This window comes from Amblyomma mixtum, chromosome 7 (assembly GCF_055824585.1).
Source record: "Amblyomma mixtum isolate Tamu chromosome 7, ASM5582458v1, whole genome shotgun sequence".
Taxonomy (NCBI): Eukaryota; Metazoa; Arthropoda; class Arachnida; order Ixodida; family Ixodidae; genus Amblyomma; species Amblyomma mixtum.
Genome location: NC_143018.1, coordinates 41029931 through 41040705, shown reverse-complemented (window position 1 = coordinate 41040705; position 10775 = coordinate 41029931). Strand labels below are relative to the sequence as shown.

General features: G+C 45.7%; 1 protein-coding gene across 1 annotated transcript; it reads left to right on the top strand.

Annotated features, from left to right (window-relative positions):
- Positions 1–507: 507 nt before the first annotated feature.
- LOC149335783 (uncharacterized) lies at positions 508–2394 on the top strand. The gene is made up of 2 exons (XM_089554005.1): positions 508–811; positions 1543–2394. Exons 1-2 carry the CDS (start codon positions 521–523, stop codon positions 2392–2394), a joined length of 1143 nt encoding a protein of 380 aa, XP_089410131.1. The 5' UTR covers positions 508–520.
- The last annotated feature ends 8381 nt before the right edge of the window (positions 2395–10775 follow it).

The following is a 10775-nucleotide window of genomic DNA, read 5'->3' as shown; positions in this document are numbered from 1 at the left end:
TTGTAGCTAAGACTTTTCACATTTCGAAGCGGGGAATAGTATGCCCTGTCAGCACGGAGCAGCATGACATTGTTTTCCAACTGGCCCTGCCTCCTATATTTCACTGGCGCCATCGCATTTTTTTTTAGTTCTTGCAGATGAAAAGGTAACTCCAGGTGATAATATGCGGACAACGACTGCAACCAAAGTGGCGAAAGAAGAATGAAGGGTGAGGGGTTGTCTTAAGGGAATTTCGTTGAATGACAAACTTCTTGATAAGAATAGATCCGCCCGCTTGGCGATTTAACGCGGCGACCACCGACAGCGCACACAGCTGATGTCGTTGACGATAAGGACGATGGCATCTTCAGAGTGCGGGGAGACGGTCGCGAGAGCGCTAGGATGAAGTCTCGTGTCATCTTCCCATTACCGTAGCAACAGACAAAGGGGAGGTGTTTGTCTAAAGGACATACGCTGGAGCGGCGTCGAGTGACAGCTATTGTTTATCTGCAGCGCACGAGTGGAGGCAGAGGACACCGCCATGCCAGATCCTGGGCCCGGCGCGCTGTACCGGCTCCGCGACCACATCGCTGGCGCCAACTGGCGACCGACACGGTTCGCCGATGTCATTCCCAACATCCGCATATGTGGTCTTTGCCACATGATTCCCAAGAAGACGGTAACTCTTCCCTGCGCGCATTTTCTCTGCGAGTCCTGCCACAGAGCCAGCGCACAAGATGGCGGCGGCGTGTGTCCTCTGGACGGGGAGGCCTTCGGTGAGGACGAGTGCAGCTGGAACCCGTTTATCAGTAGGAAAGCGAGGGAGTTGAAGGTGAATTGTTTTTCTATCTTTGTTGTGCAAATGCATCCATAACATCTAAAGTTCTCTTCGCCCTTTCCCCGCCGCTGGCTCTTGCGGGGAAGTATTGGTAAAGCCGCCAGGGAATATACTATCTGTTGGTTTAAGCTCGTCCACCGTAAAATTCCAGTAGCCTACCAGATCACTTTATCTGGCAGCCGTAAATACGCAGGATGTTTCATGTAAGACTTTACACGGTATTTAAAAACAGGCTTTTTGAGTTCTAACAGCGCTTTTTTCGGCATAGCTTGCGGCTTCATAGGGCGCCTTATGAGCATAGTCCGGCGGGCTTCCTAGTCCGTGCGGCATACACATTACGGAACTCGTTCTCTGCAACTAGCTTGATGCAGGGAAGAGTGGAGATTTCAAATTTTTGGAATTTAAAATTGATTTCTTCTGTGGCGACACAACTGTGAATGCTCCGATTTACTCTTTGGGAATCGAAGTTGTAGCGCATGTTACGCGCCATTAGCCTAGTCTGTTTGGTGCATTAGATCGCTAACCAGATCCTGTTCATCCACCCCGTCATAGCCCTTCATCTAATATCATGAATTATTTCAACTTCGCGCATGGCTGAAGGCATAGCATCATAGACGTCCTTTCAGCAAGTTAGAAATTATTGCAGTGGATCGATTTCGCTCCAGTTCATCCTCAAACATTAAATCAATCACTACTGAGCCCATCTCCATTTTTTCTTCTTGAAGGCTCACTGCTGGAACCAACCCCATGGATGCGAGTTCGTGGGCACCATGGAAGCCATCTTGAGACACTACGAGGCTGAATGTATATTCCACGCAGTCGAGTGCCAGCAGTGCGGAGTAGCAATTCTGCACAGCGAGTTGACAGCGCACTGTGTGGCTGGATGCAGCGGCGGCCTTCTTTTACCCAATATAGAGCCCAATGTCATACCCACTATGCATGACATCAGTGCAGCTGTGGAAGAACTGAAGGCTTTCGTGAGAGATCCCCACCATGACCAGCTGCCAGCTCTTCAGAGTCAAGTGAACCAACTCATGGAGCAATGCAGGCGGGATGCCACAAGTTTGATGGAGACCATGCGTTTGCTCACTCAGTCAACAGATTGTATAAAGGGGGAGGTGACACGAATCGCAAGCACCGCGCAACAGGACCGCTCTGTGGGAGGCTCAGGGGAAGAGGTTAGCGCCGGCATCTCTGGAGCCGGATCAGGCAGGGCGCCTATACCAAGGCGCACGGAAAAGATGCTCATTCTTCGCCGTCTGGAAGTGTTCACAAAACATTCACTGAATGCTCTGGAGCAGCTGCGAGGTGGGACAATAGGCATCCCGGTTACCATTCAGCCCCTGGAAGAAATTGAGTGTCTATCAGAACCGAGCTACAATCCGCATTATGTTTTTAAGCTCAGCCACGCTGACAAGGTATTGAGTAGTTGCCACAGTTTTGCAGACAAAAAATGGGGACATCATATTATTTGGGATCGGAGGGACAGGTATCTCACAGTTACATTCTCGACTACCAACTTCGGCGGCGCGGCCAAGTTATGGGTCCTTTTGGAATGGCTCTTCCTGCTTCCTTAAGGGAAATAAATAGCGCACAAGAGAAGACGGGACAAGCGAGGAGACACAGACAAGCGCTAACTTTCAACAGACGGTTTATTGCAAAATCGGGAGCATATATACACATGTCCAGATAGGCAACAAAGAACAGGATCGAAGATAACATCAAAAAGACACACACCCCCTCGACAGCCATCTGGTTATCGTGCCAGATATGCAAGCTCTTTTTTCGACAAATTAACGGAAGGTTCGCTGACACAATCCGGTCCAAAGCGCACGATATTCGACGCTTCAACAATCTCCCTGGTGAGTTGGTCGCGGTGATGATACAAGATCACAGTATCTTCAAAAATTGGACGGCAAGGAGGGTCGCAGTCACATGTCTTACAATGCAAAGCCAAATGCCCGTCGACACCACCTCTGACTTTCTTCGCGTGCTCTTTTAGGCGTACGTTGAGGCATCTGCCCGTTTGCCCGATGTAGAATCTACCGCAGGACAAGGGGATCTTGTAGACTACCCCCAGCCGACAATGGACGTAGGACTGCCTATGTCTGATATTACAGTCGGGTCTACGCGTTTTAATCGGGCAACTCATTCTGCACAATCTCCCCAGCCTCTCAGGAGCCGTGAACACGACCTTCACATGAGACCGTTGACCCACCTTCTTGAGGTTGTGTGATACCTTATGCATGTAAGGTATCACCGCCAACTTTTCTTTCTCACTTCTATCCTTTTTCTTTTTCCTGTCCTCTGCTCTTTGTTCATGACTCAGGCGAGAAGCTTCCTTCCTTTTGCGATGCAAGCATTCAGCTACCGAAGCTATCACGTGAGTCGGATAGCCCGCGCCCAGCAAACGTGCAACTTGCATGTTTAAACCCTCCTCGAACGTATGCCGGCATGACTTGTCAAGAGCATTGGACAGGAACGAAAGAACGATATTTCTTTTGACAAGTTTAGAATGCGCTGAACTGTACGGCAAAGGGGGCTTGTTAGCTCTGGGCTCGTACATCCAACAGGCATGGTCCTTTCGAAACCGCAGCCGCAGGTCTAAGAACCTAATGCTGTCATGATCAGGCATTTCAGACGTGAATGTCAACGGGTAAAAACAATCAACAAAAGAATTTAAAATGCGCGTGACAATAGGGTGACTACTAACGAGAAGATTAGAACGTCCGACAAGAGGGTCAGTAAAAACAGATAGGTCAAAAAGAATTAAAAAGTCATCCACATAACGAAAGATCTTTAAAATCTTTAGATCAGTTAGACGCTCAAAAAGAGCCTTGTCACAACGAGCTAAAAACAAGTCACTCAAAATCGGTGCGATGCAGGATCCGATGCAAACACCTTGCTTTTGCAGGAAAACGTTGTTGTCAAAGGTAACAAAAGTAGAAGTAAGGTAAACAGATAAAAGCTCTAAAAAACCATCCGTGCTCACGCCACAAGCATTTTGAAAGTCGACAGCGCCGCTATTGTCGATAGCATCCTCGACGCAAGACAGCAGCCCTTCATGGGGCAACGAGTAAAACAAATCTTTTATGTCTACTGAAAAAGCTGCAATGTTCTTCTGGTCATTTGCTTTGAGGAAGTCAATAACGGCTGCGGAATCCTTGGTTAGGAAAGGATCAATCACAGTGAGGAGTTTCAAATTGGATTGCAGATAGTCCGCAACGCACTTCTGCCACGAACCAGACTCTGAGATAATGACGCGAAATGGGCATTCTATCTTATGCGTCTTAGCCGAGAAAAACATCTCCAGTGTATCTTTGTCGCTATTATCTATGCCCTTAACGACGTTCGTCAGGCTAAGCTTATCGCAGAGCTTTTTTGCCCGCGCCTTCACCTTTGTTAGCGGTACGCGTTTCATCTGCTTGAACACAGTCTGTACAGCCTCAGACGCCTCAGACACTTGTGCTTCCCTCAGCTTCCCTGCCGTCAGGTAGACTTAGTTTGAGCGTGCTGCATGAAGACCCGCAAAAAAATCTTACGATGAGACCAATGCCATTTTCAGTGTCCCCGCTTTGTTGTCATCGCTACAACAATTTTTGCACGGAAATTCAATTGGTCAAGAATAGTGGATTCCTCGTCAACGAAGAACTGCGGTTCCAGTTAACTTCTATCAGATGACCGAGGAAAGAGCGTTAACGTGAAGTAGCTTACCACCACCAATGTTAAGCTCGCTGTCGGCCTGCTAGTGTTGCCGTGTCTAAATTGGCATCAACATGTCAACTTCACACTCATTTGATTATTGCCGTTTGAGATATCGGGTTTTTCAGCGAACACTTTCAAAACGCAAGTTTCAGTTTTGAAAACGTTATTACCCTTGTCGCTGAGGCTCGACAAAATTTGGCTGCATTGTGCGAAAATACATTCGCATTCGAAAGCATACAGGCGGAGCAACGCCTCCAGCGCAAGTAATAAGTCGGAAAGCCCAAATTTTTCGAGCCAGAGCGCCCAGGGTATGGTGTTTTCGAAATTCTAGAAAGTAATATGGCTATTAATAACGACAGGCTACAAATCTCTAATTGCAACTAGGCGTCTAATTCAACTAGTTAAAAAGGCAATTACTAAATTTTTGTGTGTGCGTGTGCGTGCGCGTGCGCGTGTGCGTGTGCGCGCGCGCGTCTGGGCTAGTCGGCTGCAGATCATGAACGATTAAGGCGCCCAAAAAACTTCATCTAGGAGGAAGCAATTCAGGAACAACGTTTTCGCATTTCTTTGCCGTCCTCCTTTTTTGTGCCGGTTAATGGCTCCATGCTTCCTTTCCGTCACTGAACGGCTGTCTGAAAACACCAGTCTGCTTATTCCTACCGCGGTCTTCGAGCCAGTTGTATTGCTCCGACAAAAAATGCTGCTATCATACCAAATGCGAGGACGAAAATAAATGCGCATACTTTCGCTTTGGAATTCTTATCTTTGTGCCCCGCCGCAGATAAAGTGCTCCATGCTATCTCTAATAAGAAGGGCACTTCCACTTGTGATCAAAAGCACAAACATTATCGAGTTATTCCTTCTTATTTTGAATCCAGGCATCCGACATTAACACTATGCTGGCAGAAAATGGAAAGACAATTACGTTTTTTTTTTATGGTAAAGTGCATCAGCTTTAGCAGCTTGTCATTAAATTGAATAAAAAAAACTAATCCCGCCACAGCAGAAGATGAAAATGTAAGTGTCACTCAGATAATCACCGACGAGCGTTTTTACGCTGCTTTATAGTACTGTTGAGAAAAGACGTTATTAACTGAACATAGAAAATTTTCTGGTAGACACTACGCTGCATCATGGGCTCTATATACGTTAAAATTAGTCCCTAATATCGAGGTCTGCCTCGCGTTTTCCAGTTTCTTAATCCCAAAATATCGAAAGTAGCTACAATACTTTACCCCCTGCTCTATATGCGCTTCGAAACATTCCCGCACGTTTATGAGAACCGTTATCGGGTGTTTTAATCCCAGGAATTGTTACATGCAAGATGTTTCACCAAAGACTGCACAATTTTTAAAAATAGGCTTTTTGAGTTAGAACCGCGCTTTTTCAGTGTATTACTGTCAGCGCTGTATTGCATCAGAATACACCTAACACGTGCTAACTAGCACGCTGGTTAACTAATTTTGAATAGTTAAGTTTTTAACTATCACCTTGAGGCTACTAATTATCGAGAGGCGTGTAGCCCACCGTAAGTAATATCCATATCAGGTTTTGGAATTTCGAAAACATGGTTACCGTCGCAGCTATGGCCCAAAAAATTTTGGCTCTTTAGACGAGTTCCGTGTAAATAGCCCCGCCGCGGTGTCTCAGTGGTTACGGCGCTCGGCTGCTCGGCGCTCGGCTTCGGATGCTTTGCAAACTTCCAAACGGTTCATTTAGACCAAATGCTACAGCGCGCAGTGAAGCGTTAGTTTGCAGAAAGCTTGGTTTGGAAATTTTGATGTTTTCTTCCACTTCTTTTGGACAATTAAAAAAATATTTTTTGCCAATTCTGTAAGGTTTTTTTTTTTTTTTGAAGCGCTCGTATTATTAGCAAAGACCAATATACACGAAACCATCAAAGATATTTAAGATGCTGTTGAGATTGAAAACGCTTCTACTGATCTCCTTATTTTCAACTATTTCGTGTGCTCGTTCAGCAGGTAGCTCACATACGAGCAAGTTTCTGAAAAAATTGTGCACTAACTCAGTCTAATAAAACAATCTCATAAAATATGCATTCACGGAGAACTCCGGAAATCATCCTGACGTTTCTTGGTTGCAATACAGACGAGTAATGCGTCGTCAAAATTCACATGTGTTGCACAGAGCTCTGAAGCTGCTTATCGAGGAGACCCCTCATCAATGCCTCAGCTTTTCACAGCTTTCCGAAGATAATGATACACTGGAAGCCAACTTTAAGAATAATTTTCGCAATTTCTTGCGTACTCTGCGCGACACCGAGATGCTATCGGTGTCCCTGAGGTATCCACAGAAACTCTGGGGATGCGAAATTTGCGGATAACCTGCTTTGTTACAAGAGGTCAGTCTGAGAAATGATGTTGTTTGTATATTTCATCGGGACTGCCGCTTCATTTGCGAGGAAGTGGCGTATTTCCAACAATTGTTGCAGACTATTTGAAGTGGGAATCAGGTCGAAGAAATGCATACACTCTTTGGTAGCCGATATTCTTAGTCTTCATTTCTTGCCAAAGCGAAAGAGCACCCGCGCATTGCTTACCGAAAACATGTGAAGTGCTTAAACAAGTCCAGAGCCGTCAACTTCTAGCTCGAACACACGAGGTGCATGGTTGCGCTCTTAAGACCACCAGTGCGCATCAAAGGAAGTGGCAGACGCACCAGCTGTAGGTCCCTCTAAGCCTGCGCCACTTTTGCTTCGATGTATGCCTGTGTCGGACGCAGTGGCCATCAGAAGAGATCTGTCGCACCTCTCGGGTGTTCAATCCAAGAGTAAGCGATCGTGTACATACCTGGAATGTATATGAGTTCATCTTATGACAGTGAACTAGTGCACTGCACGGGCTCGGGCCAGTCCTAAAGCCCGGGACATGATTTATTTTGCCGGGCCTGGGCCGGGCCCGTGCCTGAAGTTGCGGGCCCGGGCCGGGCTCGGGCTTAAAGCTGCGAGCCCGAGCTGGGCTTGGGTCTGTACAGAAACGGCTGGTGTCCGACTTTTATTCACTATTGCAGAGTGAAGTACACTGCTGGGGCATTGATGCAGCGACACGGATGAGCTATGAGTTATAGTACGCGCTGAGAAAAAAACTAAGCTTTATTCATTAACTTATTTATTTCCTTATTTTCATGCCGCGGTGCACCAAGAGTAAAATTCAACCTGCCTTAATTGGCCATTCATCGTTCGTCATCCCAAAACGTACCTATACACAATTAGAAATGCATTCGGGAAGAACATATCAGTTTAGGACGCTTATATTCTTCAAAACACACACCGTGAAATACTCAAGTCTTTTATCTTTCCGTTTCTGCTTAAAGGCGGCCAGTTCGGCAATGAGTTCTACCTGTGAGATCGAGAGCTGCCTAGCAAGCTGCTTGCTAGGCAGCTTTAATGTTTATACTTTGCGGGCGGCAAAATATAACTGATTAAAATCATGGGGGAATGCAAAGTAGTCTATTACGTGTGTATGCAGCCCTGTTTATTTGGCTCTCGGAACATCCGAGTTTATCTTTGCGCACCTACACGAGATCACTGCCCAAAAGACGGGCCTGGCGAGCACTACTCTTAATCACTTCCTTCTGGGTTAAAAAGAACCAACTTTCTGCAAGCCAAACTGTGGTTTCAGAACCTTTGTCGGCCAGTTTCTTATCGGTCTAGTAGCAGTCTACTTGCTCAGAGTGAGCAGTATACCTCAAGCGTTACTGTGAAACGGGCCGGGCAGGGCCCGCTAGAGCGATAATTTAGCGGGCCCGGGCCGGGCCCGGGATTGAAGCCACGGGCCTGGGCCGGGCTCGGGCTCCAGGTCTCGGGCCCGAGCCGGGCTCGGGCCTCAAATTGAGGCCCGTGCAGTGCTCTACAGGGAACTAATGGCAGTTGTGTGCACATAGTCTGCGCGTGTTTGATCGCTCTGTGTTGTGCTTTTGCCGTCCCAGTGAGCTGTTATATTTTTTTGCACTAGGCAGGGAAGTCATACCCTAGCGCCATAGCTTACGTCCGTGAATTGTTACAAATAACGAAGAATGAACTTCAGAGCTTCCGAGAAATGGTTTTTAAAAATTTATTTTTCGGGACCACTGAGGATATAGGATAATGTTAACTCACTCGATGAACTCGTCCAAGAAAAAGTGTCCACCGGGTGATTTTTTTCCCATTTACACATTTGTATTGTGAAAACTGTGATAGATCGGTCGGTGCGGTATGTGGAGGCAGACTGCACAATGAAGCCGATGTGATGCACGTGACACAGCTCACTTAATGCACGATTGATTAACTAATATTACCTGATCAACTTGTTCACTTTTAATTTTAAAAGCTAATATAACACAGTGAGATTGAAGCCCTTCAACATCGAAGGTGAGCCCAGTTTTAAAATTTTTGTAATCTGCAATGCGGTTCAAATGTCAAATGTTAAATATACACACTTCAATCCTCCTAGGATATTTTTTTCAATGGCGTCTCTTGGTGTAGTATCACCGCTGAAATAAGGTTAAATGCTTCTACGTCATAAATTACCCAAACGGCGTCTGTATTTTCGGCAACGCCATGTTATAAATATGCCACACTGGGAAGCCAACTAAACTTAAAGACATCAAATCCGCACTTTGTTGTTCAATAGTTTGAAGCACATTGCAGGTTAAGAAAATTTAAAAACTGTACTTCCTCACATGTTAACGACCTCTGATTTGGCATTTTAATCTTGGCCCCTGGTATCAAAATTTCACAGTTGATTTATTTTAATTAATTGAGTAACTATTGAGCTTTCTATCACGTACGTAATGTACGGCTCTATGTACAGTCCACCTGCACGGACCGCATCCACGTATATCTAACAGTTTTGAAAAGATAAATCTTCAAACGTAAAATAAAATCACTGCCAATAACTGGGTATATCAGCCTTTAATCAGGGAGTGGAACTGATTGCACTGCCCTCAACGTCTTTTCCGCGCGTATTTTTTATTCAGTTATTTATTTTCATTAAGCCATTACGACCAGTACCGCCACCATTTTCCTGCCTGTAATTCCTCGAATATAACTAAAATTGGGCTTCTCGGGACAAGCATTTATTTCATTCCAATGATCAGAATTGCACAATACTTCGCATTGCATGACACCATGCAGCGCTTCATGCATCTGATATGGGCGTCTTATAGTTGCCCGTGCAAATAAAAAATCTTTGAAACATTATGAAAAGCGATAGAAATGCTGAGCGCTGCCCACTTCCGTCCAGAAATTTTTGGATAGAACTTTTCACACTTCGGAGAATAGCCTCCGTCACCTGTCAGCATAGAGCGCCAGAAAAAGGGCTATTCCCACACCCCAACTTGTGTGTCTTGTGGTGGATGAAAAAAATTAGTTGAATAAGAAAATTAAGTAATGAACTAATTTAAAACAAAATGACAAATGAAGTAAATAAAGTGATATGCCAAAGGGACGCCAGGCAGCTGAAGGGACTCATTAACGCAATCCCGGCTTAACGCTTAAAACGGAGCTTAAGTGTGTCCCCAAATTTTTCCACGGGATTTATTTGACTGATAGTTTTTTTTTTTTAATAACAGCTTGCTTCGCACCTAAGCCTACCGACGATCGACCGATAGCGCAACTGGAGTCACTGATCAGAAGAACAGCAAATATCTTTCAGTTGTGCATGATTAAGTTCATAGTATTCAGCGCAAATGCACAAGACCAAAGAAAGAAAGGCAGAAGAAGGCCTTGCGCCTTTGCTCAGAATACTATGAACTTAATTCGATGTTACCAACTATCCCAGCAACTAACTTTACCGAGGTACATTTCTTATACATCGGGCTCGCCTTTATTCAGCGTTTCCGCTCTTCAGGATGTGAATATGCTGCAGATCAGCATCGCAAGAACGACGTTTTATGCGAAGTTCCTGGGTTTCTGCATTAAGAAGAGTGTGACCCCAGCTGTAGTCAGCGCTGTGTTCGTCTTTCTTCCCGTCCGTCTTCTCTCTTTCTTTCTTTAGTCTTGTGCCTTTGCGCTCTTTACTATGAACTTAATTAGAAAATACCAACTAGCCCAGCAACTAACTCTACTGAAGTTGTTCAAGATATGGGAGTGCAGTGGGTGAGTCGCAAGAGTGCTAGGACGCAGTCGCGTGATGTCATCTTAAGGCAGCAGAGGTTGACGGCTTGGAAGCCGCCTAGAGGACATATGCTCGATCCTCAGTAAGTGACTGTTACCGTTTTGTGGCTGTGCAGGTGCGGAGGCCGCGAACACCGC